Raw genomic sequence first — 15,089 nt, forward strand, 5'->3', positions numbered from 1 at the left:
ATTTCTGAGGTCTCTTCTGAAAGCTAAACGTTGATTTGCATCTGTAAACCAGACCCTGGTGCAAATAAAAAGGCCTTACCCAAGTGTTATTTTAGCCACTCGGTTTATATGCGATATGTGGGTCCTTGCATCTGTTTCTTGCACTGAATAATTTTTTTAAAAAAAATAAGCATTTGGCATATCTATACAGTAGAAAGGTATTTGCAAAGTAAAGGCACAGCGAATAGTGGGTACGCTGGAATTTGGAGAGGCAGCTTTTTACAACTGCCTTCCATCCGCACCCCCAACCTTTTGAGGCTGGCTCCACCCCTTAATATTTCCAGTTACTATCCTAGCTTGCCAACTTTTTCTAGTTTATGTTCGGGTAGTCCCATTGTTGCAGTTCCTGGAAAATGGCCATCCCACTCCTACATAAAAGCCCAAACTATTGGCTACGTCGGTGCATGTTTTCTTTGCATTCTGGGTCGTGTTTTGCCGCAAATGTAATGCAGTACTACAAGTCCCAGAATGCAAATGAAAAAGGACTGGATACCCTGGAATGGGACAGGTAAAAATGTCATTGCTCTCTGGAATACTGCAGCTCCCTGGGAGGATGAAACATGCACGTCCTTATTCTGAACCTCCTTTTAACAACACACGCATTACTAGCGCCCTGGACCTCGCAGGGTGGCTGGCACCTTTACTTTCAGAGCTCGGGCCGCTGGGAGTTAGAGAAAGTGTGTTGTGACAGAGCAGGGCTGTGTGCACAGCGAGAGACACACTCGGTGTTGCTAGCAGTGCACAGGTGTGTTTCATGTTTTGGCTATTACTGCGGGACTGCGTGTAGTCTGAGCTCAGCTGACAGGACGCTTGCGAGCAGGTAAAATGCGGAGCCATGCCCCTCCTCGCTCAAGGTGTGCGGCCTGCTGATTGCGCGCACCTGCCCGCCTATAAAGCGCCACTTTGGCAGAGCTGCCGGGTTTCCTGTTCTGACCGCGCTTTCTTTTCTGGGAGCCGGTGGTGTTAGGCGAGCGCTGGGTCGTACGAGTGGCTCCCGCCATGCACTCCTTACTCCTCACAGGGTGAGCGGGCTCGTTTCTGTCTAATTTAAACTAAATAACCAGTGTTGGATGTTCCACAGCAAACACGATCTTGTTGGAATGCGTAGACAATTAGAGACAGTGCGCAACACACCCAACTAATTCCTTGGACCCAGAGCCTGGCTGTAGAGGGTAGGGGGAGGGAGGGAGGGAGGGGGGGGGCTTTCAGGCCTTGTGGAGGCCCATTTCAACATCCCCTCTATCGACGCCAACTGCCCCCCCCCATTGTGTTGTCTTCCGCCCCTAGCCATGGTCCCATTTTAATCAGAAGGGTTAACAGGCCCGAGGTGCTCCCAAGTACCCCCCGCCCCCACCCCCTTTTCTGGTGACTTTAGGTGAGGAACTTGGGGCCTTCTACCATCCTTTAGTAATGCAGTCATGTTTCCAACTCTCGTGAGGATGTACATACAATCAGGTTAGATGGAGAAAGCCCCCGTTTTGGCGAGGATGCACTGGTGTGGCAAACGGGTGGGGGCTGATCTGATTGGCTGGGTCAACAACGGAGCCTGCCACCAATTAAAGTGGTTCACAATTGGTCATTTTAACTACTGGTTGGTCTATTGTTGCAAATGGAGCATTTTGGAGGCGACTGGGCTATAACTGCCATTTAAACTGCCATCTGCAGCGTGCCTTAACTCGTCATGGTGACCCTTGGGGCACTGCCCTCTAGGTGAGCCCGACACTGGTGGCAAAATGGGTCAGTGCCCTGCGGCTGCCCTCCTGGGCTTTAAGGCAACCTCCTGATGCATTCTACCAGTTTCCACCTTGGCTAACTTGGTGGCCACACGCCCTGTCCTGGAGGCTAATGGTCAAGGCTCCTCATTCAATGTACACAACCATGCAGAGGTGAGGGGACTTGCAGGGCGCACTAGGCCAGTTGGCCCAACACTTAGGGTTGGGAGTGTTTCAACACCCACAATTCCCATGGATGAAGGCCAACCTTTAAATGACTACCCAGACTTCTTGTGAATTATGGTTTTCAACCAATGAGATGCATACAATGTTAACCGGGTCGTTAACACTAATTTATTCTCCATTTGTGGACAGGTGGATGTCTATAGACGTACCTACCCCCTGCCGCTTCACCCAGTCTAGGGTATATGGTGCTGTGGGTGTTTCCTTCTGCTTAGCATTCCACTTTGGTCCCTAATCACTTATTTTGTTTGGGGGCTGGGGCTGTTAATGGCAGCTTGGCTTCTGCTCCTCAAAGTGCAAGTAGACTTCTTGCTTTTTATTTTGGCTTTTATTTGAGTTTTTGTGCCCTTCCTTTGTTTGGGGGAACCCCCAAGCAGGTTGAAAAGTGCTGTTGCGCACACATGGGCCCACGCTGTCCAGCTGTGCACGCGCTGGTGGTGTTGACCAGCTTCTGCCCCATGACCTGCCAGTCAACATACTCTCTGGGTCATCTTGTGAGCTGCGCTGTTTTTGGGGGGCCCACCTGACTGTCTGCCAAAACCTTTGTGTGAGTGTTCCTGTGTGGTTGGATGGATGTTCACCTGCCACATGATTGGGTAGCTAGGTCTGGCTGAGAGCACGTTCCTGCCCCAACTTTTGAGTTTTTTCAGTCCTGTTGAACTACTGCAGGTTTACTAACCTGCTGAAGGATTTCGGCACCAAGAAGCTGCCTCTGACCTTTTGGAGACCGTTTGGCCACCATATTGGCTGGGCCATTCGAAGCTTCAGGAATTGGTTTTAGCTGTTTGGCCACCATACTGGCAGGGCAGTTCGAAGCTTCAGTAGTTCTTGGGCTGCACTCACTCCTTCACCTGGTTCCTTGTTGGGACAGTCCTAGGCCTCAGTGCAGTCTGTGTTTCATCACGAAGTTACTGTTGTCCAAAAAGATTCAAACTGCACCCGTCCTGCTTATCTGCGTCACCCTCAACATTGTGGGACAGTCTTTGGCTGGTGGGATGCCTTGGTCCCTTGAGCCATCGGCATCTGCTTTGCCGGGTTCCTCCGCTGGCATAGTTGGCGAAGCAGGAAGCGGGCGCACTACCTCCTGTGCCACGTCAAGGAACTAGGTAGTTCTCCTTGGTTTTTGCTGGGTGGCGCAGGAGCTAGAAGCCTGGGGTAAGGCAGACCGAAGTTGAAGCAGGGAACAAGTACTTTTTTTTGTGTATTATGCATGCGTGGCAAATATGGGAGTGGCTGGTGGGTGACATTAATGTGAATGTGCGGTGTGGGTGCCAGTGCAGAGAATGCAGTGTGCGAATGTGATGGTGGGTGTGCGACTGGTTATGAGTTTGATTGTGTGCATCCAAGCCTCTGGCGGGCCGGTGAGCACTGAACATTGTTGCAATTACTTTAAGTGACAGGCATGTCTTAATGGCACTTCCAGGCAAAACCTACTTTACGTGGCTAGAATGACAGTTTGGTGTAGCCATTTCCTACTGTGGCGTGCGTCTATGATGAAGCAGGCATAAATCTTGCGTCTTTCGAATGTCCTACATTGGGATACGTTTGGCCATGCTTTCTTATTGTGGCATGGCATTTTTAATGGCAAAGCCAACGGGCGTATGTTCTTGCATGGGGGTACTGACCTATATTGGTGCAGCCAGCATTGAATTGTATGGGCAAAGCGATTGTGAATGTTGTAAATGCTCCTGTGCGCACTGTTGATGACTTGCCCCTATTGGATTTTTTTTGAGTTTCCCTTCAAAACCGATTGCAAGCACTCTGGCTTTTGACCCAATTCATGAAGTGTTTTTTTTAATTTTTTTTCTTTCTCAGGGAGAGCTTCCCGACCCTCTTTCGTTTGGGCTACACTTGGTTGCGCTGGCATACTTGTGGCAAATATTTAGGTCACGTCCCTCCAATAAAATTTACCTGCTGCTTTGGTGGCTTGTGTATTTAGGGGCAAGGGCCAGGCACCACCCCCTTCTTTCTACGCTAGGTGAAGATTTAAGCTTTGATTAAAACATAAAATAAAAACATGCTTGCATCTTTCTGCAAGCACAGTGTGGCCATGGCCCTGCAGCAGCGTGATGCTAATGGACATGAACACTTGTGGTTGTCCAGGCCACTTACGACTGGTGGGCTTTGTGGGAGGACGACTGGGTTCATTTAAAAAAAAAAATTGAGCTGTTGTTGGTCCTGGGGTGTTCAGATCCTGAAACGGCTTCTATAAAATGGCTGTACTCACTAGGCTGTTTAGTTCCTGTTCCATAAATTCAGGAATTAAAATCGGTAGTATTTACTCTGGGCCCCGGGTTTGTTGGCTATCCACCATAGCCAGCCCCTTTCCCCTATGGTCCAACTGCAGTTGCCAATTTGCTTGCAGTATAATGTAACTCTAATGTCTCTAGCGCCTAGATACCCAAGGATTTTGTGCGCTGTAATACATGCAAAAATAGATGGTATGGAAATCCTGCTTGAATGAATCCCTTCCTGGCACTGGCATTTTTCGAGGGGATCTCCTCTAACATCACTGGGGCTGGTTGCCATTTTTGCAGAATCTGGACTAGAACTGGAATACGCAGCAGTGCCTACTGACGTTTGTCCAGGTTTTTCTGGAACGTGCATGGTACTTTATAAAGAGACATTGGTTTTATTTGACCTCCTGTACACCCCCCTCCCCCCAATTGGGACCATAGACTGGACCAGTGATTTTTATATGTATTGCTGAATTTCTCTTCCTGCCAAACGACCAGGTTTTTTGTTTTGATGACTGAATCCATTGTATTGACCTGGTGCAATTGGGATCATAACTGTTGGTGGCCTTTGCTTTGGTTCCTCTTTTGATCTCTTGTTTGCATTTTGCTCTTAGGTGGGCGTTTGTATTTATATATCTTATGTCCTATTTATACTCATGTCCCAGCGGTTTGGGTTTGCTGTTTGCTACTGTGCACTGTTGGCATCTGGTGTCCTGTTGATGAATATCACTTTTAATGTCGTCATTTTCTTCTTATCCATTATGTCTATGTGCCTATCAACAGATGAATGGTGGGTGTACACTGTATGCTTTCATACATACTCTATTGTTAGTAATTGAGACATGGATGTTACTTATTATAGGTGTGTATGTTCATGATACCAGTGTGGTGAGATTACTTTGTCGGTGGCGGCCATCTGAGCCTCTGGAGTGGCAGTCCAGCCCAGCTGTCATCAGAGCTTTTTACTATCCTTTGCCTTAAGTTTGGGCTCACTGCCCCATCTCTTGCTTAGATGGTTGACCCATAATGTTTCCATGGTACTCTACTCCATGTGGGGGAGGAAGGATTGGTCTGCCGCCTACTAATTTTCCCTTCATACTACATGGTATACAATGGTTCTCTAACGGCACAGGGCCTTGTCCAGAGAGTGTCCTATTGTGAACCTGCCGGTGGCATTGAGACTAGGCATTCGAATAGGGAAGGGCAGCTGGGGAGAGCTTAAGATCACCTGCAGGGTTCTTGGAGGGCAGGAGGAGTGGGCAAGGTGATTTGTAGAGCTACGGGTTGACCATGGAAGCGGGGGAAATGGTGTGGAAAGGGTTAATGCCTAATGCTCCCGCAAATGACCATATACCTCGGGGGTAGTGCCCAGTACTGTATGGGGAGGTACTGAAATTGATCAATGGGCTGGTTCTCAAGCGGACCCTTAAAAATTTGGAGGTTTTGTTGGGTTTTACATTGACTCCATTGCGTTTTTGTACAGTGCACGTACACAATGTGACTTCGGGCACGGAGGAAGTGCAAATGGCCAATGCTACAGAACCCATCCAAGCTAGACTATTAGCGGTGAAAAGCTTGGGAAAAGAGCTGGGCCTTAGCTTCTGGCGAAACACAAAGCGTAGAGTAGGGTCTTAAATTGTGGAGAGTTCGAAAAAGAAGGGGTAAATGACGACAACCCTTACATGGAGCCAGGAACATAGAGGATCGAAAGCTTGGGGCAGAGCTAACCAACTATAGCACGTTTTAAAAATCCTCCGATGGCCAACAGGAAGCCAGTTGTAAGTGGGCAAGCAAGAGGAAAATGAACTGGGTGTGTATGCCAAAATTAAGCGAGCGGTTGGGTTAGAAGTAACCGGAGGATACAGACCAAGGCCCAAGTAAATGGTGGTGGGCCAAATGCTGCCCGATGTGTGCGGAATAGGTAGATCCATTGACCAAGGGAAGATGTGGGGAAGAAGCCACATGTGCTAGTGGCAAGACGATGCAGCGTTGACGAATCGGGAGGATTTGTATCCAACTTGAAACAATGGTAACTGGAGACGGACAACCACCCTGAACAGAAGGCCAGAAACAGACATCAGACCAACCAACAAACTTATCTCAGTTGTTCGCCTGAGCTGAGGCACATAGTTGGTCATCCAGTTGAGCACGGCAGAGGCAAGAGAGGTGGCAGCAGTGGAGTCGGGTGGTTTGGCAGCTGGGCGTCATCTGCACAAGTTTCGAAAGGTAGCAAGAAGATGCTGAACAAGCGAAGAATGTGAGGAGTCTTGAAGAACCCGAGTTTAGAAGGTGGTGAGGTGCTAAGAAATTTGTGACTGGTCTGAAAGGGACTCTAGATGAAGCAGAGCCAGAAAGGCCAAGTGAGATGGAGATTAGGCCAATGACCACACCACCATCGGCCATGGAGGACGGATTAAATGATGCTGCGCGCTGCTTCACCCAGCTTGAGATGAGGTAGTCTGGTCTGCTCGGCCTGGCATTTGAGTTGGGAGGACTTGGTGGCCACAAGCTTCATGGCAGGAGCATAGCATGAAGGGGATCGGAGTGAAGCTAGGATTGGTTTTGTTTCGGCGTAAGAGGGTAACTGCACTAGACTAGAGACCGGTGGAGTGGGGAGAAGTTTTATATGGAATGGAAGAGCACGATTGAAGTCATTCTCATGGAGTTCCAGAAAGCAACAATTTGGCAGAATAGCAGTGGGCCAAGGAAAGGGAGCACAGGGATGATGAGAGGGACCAGAATTGGGGAGGCGGGTTGTAGGAAAGTAGAACCATGGGGCAAGGTTGTTTAGGGGTAGTCTTATGAATGAGCTTCATGTGGCCACTGAATAAAGCAGAGTTGACGTGAATGGAGGTAATGCCAGGCGGTTAGTCATTTTGCTCACTCTTCACCAATCCTAAAACCTTTCTGAAAAGGGTGGATGGCTGTGGCAGCAGCTGGGAAGTCTCATTTGGGATAGTTGGGCAACATCAGTACCTATGCTTTTGTACTGTACCAAATCGCCACTTTGGTGCTCTCTGATCAGCTGGCTTTTCTACAGGTTGCAATTTTCCCCTTCGCTTCTGCTCAGAGTATCTTTTTTTTTTTTAAAGCAGACAAAATAATTATTGAATGTCAGATTATGTGGTGATGCCGAAGGGTGGTGGGGAAGAGAATGTGGTGGGGGAGATAATGTGGCGTCCATCAATTAAGCTGTAAAGTGGATCAGGATGGCAGTTTGTACAAGGAATGGTTGTTCAGTGACATGTAGTTTTCAGCCGAGTGATGGGCTCCATATAGGCTCCTTCTGACCACCTATGGTGGCATAAGGGGTGGACTGGCCTATAAACGAGCACCTATGGGCAAGGTGTGACTCTGGCTCCGGAGACAGATGGGCACCCGATTCAAGTTGGACTCAGTGAAACGTTTCTGGACCACACATTTCTGGTGCTTGTCCAGTGTCTGGAATACGGGGTGCTGTGGGTGAGTTTAGCTGATGATCCAACTTCCCGGGCACCAGGCCCCACTTCTCGCCTTTTTGTTACTGCATCAGCTGCGTTCTGTTGGACTTGTGGCCACTTTGGACTAGTCGAGAGCCAGGACTATAGTGCAGTGTCCCACGTGATCTGGAAGCCTTCTGCAAGCACCCTTCATTCCGCAAGCACCAATTCATTCCAGACTCCATGGTAGGAGTTTGTTTTGTGTTGCAGACTTATTCTGGAGTACGTGGGCTCTTTCACGCCCCCCCGCCCCCCCACATGAGCATCCGCTGTCTCTATCCATAAGTGTCTTCTATAGCTTCTTTTGTGAAGTCTTGTTGCTTGTACCTTGAATACATTGTGCTCTTCTTGTTCCAGAGTTGCGTTAGTATGGGCCATCCTGCCCACTGTTGTGATGCCAGTGAGGTTGCCTGATGGTAAGTGTTTTTAATGTTCATGTTCGTCTTGCCTTCATGGGATTCCTGCTGGGCGAGTGTTCGTTGACGGAATTAACCATCCTTTGTGGGTGGTACGGCAGCGTAGGGTGCGTTGTCTTGACCCGTTATGTTTAACATTGTTGGGAAAGTGTTCAGTATGTCTTAGTTGGATAAATCACTTTTTGATGTGGAGTACCATCAATTTGGTGGGTAAATAAGTTTGTTCCCAAGATGTGTCAATTTCCTAACTGGAAACCACTTCTGCATAGGCGAGTTGTGCTCAGAAGTTGGGCCAGCCTGGACACCCCACTCCATCCACTTCGCATGGGGTTATCTTGGGGAAACAAATGGGATCCTGTTAATGGGGGGAGGGGGGCGACGCTTTGGCCTTCGTCCCACTGAGGTGCATGGTCAGAAACAGGAGTTGGTTTGGCCTGGGTGGAATTACAGTGAAATCCTTGGGAAGGAGTACCTGGATGCTGGTAGCTTGTTTTGGAGCAGTAGACCAGTCCTGATTTTCTTTTCCCTTGTCCCATCCTAGGGGCCTCCCGGATGGAGTGCCGTCGACGTAACTTTTGGATCTGGATAAACAAGGACTTCTTGGGTTACAACCAGTGGCAAATTCAAGCTCTGGGTAAGTTCTCGATCTGAATAGAAGTGTGTGGGGGCGGGGAGGGAGTGTAGAAGTTTTACCTGACTGGGTCACCTTTAGACCTGGATGTCTGTATAATGGTATACTTATTTTGTAGTGCAGAAAATCGACCTCTGCGGTTAACGTGTTTCAGTGATGTATTGGTTTATACATGTGTTGTCTTAGTCGGACACCAGATTTAAAAGAAATCTAGCCGCCATGCATTGACTGTGTGGGGTATGTGGTAGTGATGAGGGTGGGCATATGTGTGTTTGTGTGGGGCATTTGGTGAGGTTGGGCAGGTGTGTGGGGCGCATGGTAAGGTTGGGCAAAGTGTGGGGCGTGTGGTAGTGATGAGGTTGGGCAAGCAGTGATCCAGGGCCTTGATGTGGAGGGGCGACTTTTTCTGTTGGGATTTGAGAAGGCAACCCGGCTGCTCTTGTCTTGCAGCGCTATGAAGTGTATGAAACGGGAGTACCTGGCTTTAGCGTAGGATGAACATTATGTGCAGGTTTTGGAAACGAACGTTTTTGTGTGAATATCTGCTCCAGAAATCCCAGTTGTGTTTAAAACAAAGCTTTTATACTTGCTTGCACCGCACGGTTGGGAAAGGGCCCCTTCCCTCACTGACTCCATGAAGCAACTTTATCTCGTATTTTTAAAGGGTGATCCTATACAAAAGCTCCTTTATACCTGTGCGATGGGAAGATTTGCAGTTTCACAATCCAAGTTTTGGTACCCTGTACACTTCATCAGCAGGTGGTCCCAGAGCAAATTTCTCTAAACCTTAGGGTAAGGCAAACATGCATTCAATACAGGCTTCGTCTGCAGAGGCATGTGTAGAACTTCAGGCTCAAACGGTTAGCCGTGCTGCGGTTCACAAAAGCAGACTTAATCCGCAAAGAACCTCTGCCCTGAATAGGGTCGCAATATTGGGCACACCCAACGCTCGATTGGGACCCTGTAACGTTGAACAATTGTTTTGTTCTTTAGAATCCGTTGCCTTGAAGTATTTTTAAAAAAACCTGCAATTTGTTAGCTGGTGATGCCTTTATTTATGTACCATGGAGTCTAAAGATGTTAACTGGTATGCTATTGCTGCAATCGACCTTAATTTTTTAATTTTTCTAAAAGCTGTATACAAGAAACCCTCATTCGGTGCAAATGCTTACCAGGGCGAACTTTTATTCAAGCCACTACAGCCAGGCCGTACGCTATCAGTCGGCAGCTCGCCACAATGCATACTTGCAAACGAGTCACTCGGCCAGTTTGAACACCATCCCATCCGTGCCCCCTTGTGACTGTTTTTTAATATAACGGTTTTGTAGCTTGGACAATTGACAGGGGAATTTGGTTGGCTTTGAATATGCCCAGCTGCAACCTGCTAAAACAGACCGCAGAACACCCTTCTCAGTTGGTGTGTTAACTTTGAACCAATCTATCTATAATAGTTGTAGTTGGATGGAGTTGGCTGGGTCAGGACTCGGTCTACTGCGCACTTTGTTTATGAAGTAATTGTAAGTTAGCGCACAGCCTGACTCCTGGTTTGTCTGGGGACCATCTCCGGGGTTCCCAATTGGCTGAATGAGTAGGTGGGATGGCAAACCTGTGGATGATGTTGGGCGCTGGCAGGATTCAATAGTCCAAGGATTTAGCTGGTGGTTTTAGTTAAGCATCAGGTCAGAAATATCATGTTGCTTTATTATTTTCGAAATACACCAGAGCATCTAAAAACATTCATGTGGCAGATAATGCCAGTTGTTCAACTTAGGTGAGTGCACACAGTCGACGCGCGTTTCGACCCAAGTCTTTTTCAGTGCCCATTGAGTCGAGATTAGGCTCTTGATAGAGCTGGTGGCTGGTCCTCCCGGGTCAGGGTGCCAGTGGGGCAGGATAGCCAATTCTAATGCCGCATCGGCTGGAGAGCGCCGTGGATCCTGTGTCACTTGGCGGATCCCATGTAATCTCGACTCATTTGGCCCTGAAAGACTTGGGTCGAAACGCGTGTCAGCTGTGGGCACTCGCCTAAGTTGAACAACTGGCATTATCTGCCACATGAATGTTTTTAGATGCTCTGGTGTATTTCGAAAACAATAATAAAGCAACAATTTTTAACATAAACATGATATTTCTGATCTGATTAACTAAAACCACCAGCTAAATCCTTGGACTATTGAATCCTCCCAGCGCCCAACATCCACAGGTTTGCCATCCCACCTATCTATAATAGTTGCCAACTTCTTGTGGCTGCTGTATAACCCCATTTTTAGTTTGGTTTTGTTAGGTGGTGGTGAAAGCGCTACAAGCCAACATGGGGTTTGTGGGTTTGTAATGCTTTTCCAATGGGGATGACATTTGAGGAGGGATACACAGTTGTAATCCACCCATTTCCTGCCCCTAGCCAATGTAATCCCTTTGGCTAATCCCACCCATTCCTGCCCATCTCTGAACTTATTTTGAAGGAGCGCTTCATGGAGGCAGACATCTTGGATGACTCTGAGGAAGCTCTCTGGAAACAAGCTGGCCATTTCTGAATGGTAAATAAACCATGCACCTTGGTGGGACACAAAGGCCAAAATTGTTGGCTTTGCCAATGCTTTTTTTTACTTCTGTCTAAAATAATTCCTGAATGCAACCCTTTGGGGAAACTCCTGTCTCCCGCTTTGTCACAAAATCTCCTTCCCAGGTGCTCGAATTTTGTCATGTCTACATTATACGTGACACATTATATTGGATGCTCTCTGAAGGGCAATTTTGATGTCGACTGTTAGAAGATAAGCAGAGATTAAGCTGCAGGCTTCTGGGTTTCACCATTTTGTGTGCCAACATAATATTTAATAGCTGGACCGCTGCACAAGCAACAGTTGATAGGTTATTCTGTACCCCGCCTTCTAAAGCTACCTGGTTACTCGCCTCTTCACAATGACAGCATGGCCTTGGTTGGCCTCTGCGGCCACCAGAAAGGGCAGGACCAAAATATGCCACAGAATACAGCCATCGGAGTGCTGTTGCCACCTTCCTTCTGTTAACGTCAGTGCACAGAGTTCTAATATTCTTTGTTAGAACTCTGTGCCAGTGTTGCTGCTTACGGTTTCATCGCTGTGCTGCATCTTGGCCCCTGGAAATTTCGGGAGCATGAGGTATTTGCAAACAAAACGCTATTCTGTTGCGTGGCTTCAGCTTGCAGCTGCTCCCTTAGTAGCTGCTGCACTTCAATGATTTCTTCTCGTTGCCAGTTGCGTTGAAACTTGTCTCAAGATGCAACCGCTGTATTTGGTAACCTGTTAACTGGCATTTGGAAAGCAGTAAACAGCCAGTGTGAGCTCGTACTAATGCTCTGGGGTCTCTGGAATGATTCCAATCTGCTTTCCAGTAGTGCGCAATTTGGCTGCCTTGGCATGCAAAATAAAAGAATGCTTCAATATTGAAGCAGAAATGCTGAGAACCTCATACCTAGTATTGGAATGACTACTAGGTTATTCAAGTCTCAACATTTCTAAAAGTGAATTTAAATCGAAGTAGCTCAATGATACTGCACCAATTGCAGTGAATATGAAGTTGAATTGCGTGTTGGGGATTCCAGACAGTTGTGGCTCCTTATCCTGCATTAATAGGAAGGCAGTGAAGATTTATTTCCATATACTTAAAAGATTTGCAATATGCCCCACTGGTCTTGTCCACAGCTCCTTTCAACTGACCAGATAAACGCTGACTTTCTCATTCCACCCTTGTCAGGTCCACAAACACAACATTGCCAGTAGCATCCATTGCCAGTAGCATCCAAGGATGCTTCAATATGGCAACAAGGTAGTAAAAGAACGTGTGCAATGCGTACACCATGCAACAGTAAAAGACTGCGGGCATATGTTTATTACAACATTTGTCCTACAGACGCAGCTGCTGATGTAGGATGTTTGATTGGGAGTGGCTTCCGTATTTCAGAATCTTGCGATTCAGCAATCGATCTCTTAATCTTTTCCTCGCTGCCATAACATTGAGTCGTAACCAGTGGGCGGGAGCGGTCTGGAGCGGGACTCCTATACTTATTTTGTTTTTAAGTTTCACTGTTCCTATACTTCTATCTTAAAAAAACGTTCTGAAATTCCAGAAGTTGAAGCTTGCACTTCAGTGCACTGAACATTCCCATAAAGAGCGAGCAGGTGTTTTGTTTGGGGGTTTGGATTGTGTCGGAGGGGGTGTGGTGATGGCGTTTGTGGGGAGCGGGCGCAGACCAGCAGGGAACATAGATCCACTACTTCTTTTCGTATACTTCGACCACTGGTCGTAACCATACACTTCTGGGATCGTTATGAAGGGAGGGTGAACCAGGAAACGTCTTGTGTGTATATAAAGCAAACCTGTCGGCTTCAGCTAGGTACATAGTTGTCCCCATGGGCTCCAGACAGTGCTCCATTACTTTGACTACATTTTTGGACCATTGTTACATTACTAATTAATGGGATTAGTACTCAGTAGCAAAAACGGGTGCATTTTTAGAAGCTGGCTCTCGTATGAGGTGACCTGTGCATAAAATGGGAAGCTAAAATCGAAACTGGATGGGAGAGAATCAAAGATCATACAGCCATGTATTGAGGGATGAGAGACAGGCTGCATGACACTTTATTTCAAGAAGAAGGGAGAAGTCTGGAGATGCAGGGAGCCATTGGGCAGCTTGGAGGTTCGGGGTGGAGTGGCGAGAGGGGGGGGGGGCATCCACCCTAACCCCCTGACTGTAGGCGTTGTTTGGTTGTTTGCCCAGCCATTGACTGCTCGTGGCCATTGCTAATCCCTATGCCAATTCACACCCAGTTTTTACCCCTTCCAAAACACCTCCTCATGGGAACTCTTTGAGCTCGCTTTAATCAAGCCTTAACATCAAAATGTGCACTTGCAGTACCTGCTGGTATTTTTTCAAAGCAGTCTTCTGACAGTTATAAAACCACCACTGGTGTAATTCTTACCAGTTCTGTGTTCAGCCACTCCATTACTCTGCCTGCCTTTCTCTGAAGTCCTGTTAAAAAAAAAAAAAGCATTGGCAAAACCAACTGTTTAAGCTTGCGAGTATTTGCCAGGCACTGCTTTTAGATGCCACTAACACCATTTGCACCTGCTACCATAAGTGGCCAGTTGGTACCATCACAGCTGTGCTTGGCAGGTGCCTTTCCTATACCAACACAAGCCCAAACTGGCATTTTATTTATGCAGGAGCTTGCTAAATCTTGCTATAGGGTAGATGGAGACTGGAAGAATGCCGTAGGATGTGTATGGGGCAACAATGCAGGGATTCCCCAAATCGGGAGAGCCACACAATTGAGCAATGACCCCTAAATAACTCTGCCTATGAATCGTGTAACACCCCAGTGCTCCTCACCCCGTTTGCAATAGGCAAGTCGAGAACAGGCTGGAACGCAGAAAGATCACTTATATTTAATTACTAAACTCAAATCTAAATATACACACTGATTATCAAGAGGCACATCGCCTTACTCCTTGGCACAATCCTTCCTGTCAAAACTTCACATTATGCACAAATTGTAAACACCAATTGAGTTCGTCTTTGGAAATGAAATCTCAGAATATCTAACGCAACAACATGCCCAGTTTTCATTTGGATGTTTTGGTACCCCTGGGCCCCCAGTCACTTGAGTAACGCAGACCTACAGAATACTTCAGGGGTTTGGGGTCACTCACAAGAATAGCCCTACTGTATGAATGATCCATGCAGCACCCTAGAACATGACATGAGCATTTTATTTGACAGTATAATTTGAAGGTGGCTTAATGTAAACACATGTGGTGCTTTTCTGGTGGCCAAAATAGACCTGCCCAATCCTGTTTCTGACCTTCCTGCGCACTTTTCATTTCTAGCAATGTTCCAGCACAACAATCTTAACCAAATGTGTTGCCACTATGCAGTGAAATGTCCTTCAATTTGAGCTCGTTACTCGTTCTCCGTATAGTGTGCTTTTAAATAAGTTACTGACCCTGGAGACACTTTTCTGCGCAGACCCAGAGATTGAGTTTACCATTTGAACTCTTTTTGCTTGCTTAAGGGAATGTTTACCAATTGGGAATTTCAGTTTGTAAATGCACCCCTCCTTTTTAGGGGATCTTTGTGGTTAGCAAAATAATGGGTGATCCACATTTTAACTAAATCGGTGAGCCACAATTTATCTAGATCATTCACATTTGGAAGGATCTTGAAGATTTTGAATTTCCCCTAAATCTCCCCAGTGTCTAATCAATTAAGAAAACGATGGGGATCTACTCTGGGTACCCACTCATGCACGTCCAAATGGGAAGAACTTCATTGTAGAACCCCACATTGGTTT

General features: G+C 47.1%; 1 protein-coding gene across 1 annotated transcript in view; it reads left to right on the top strand.

Annotated features, from left to right (window-relative positions):
• The first annotated feature begins 959 nt into the window (after positions 1-959).
• LOC138487915 (uncharacterized) overlaps positions 960-15,089 on the top strand; it is a 145,281-nt gene continuing 131,151 nt past the window's right edge. The window contains exons 1-3 of the mRNA XM_069614928.1: positions 960-1,061; positions 8,068-8,126; positions 8,668-8,760. Of these exons, the coding sequence (XP_069471029.1) occupies positions 1,039-1,061; positions 8,068-8,126; positions 8,668-8,760 (175 nt within the window). The 5' untranslated portion in view covers positions 960-1,038. The remainder of the gene's footprint in view (positions 1,062-8,067; positions 8,127-8,667; positions 8,761-15,089) is intronic.

This window comes from Ambystoma mexicanum, chromosome 1p (assembly GCF_040938575.1).
Source record: "Ambystoma mexicanum isolate Mex_15411 chromosome 1p, UKY_AmexF1_1, whole genome shotgun sequence".
NCBI classification, from domain to species: domain Eukaryota; kingdom Metazoa; phylum Chordata; class Amphibia; order Caudata; family Ambystomatidae; genus Ambystoma; species Ambystoma mexicanum.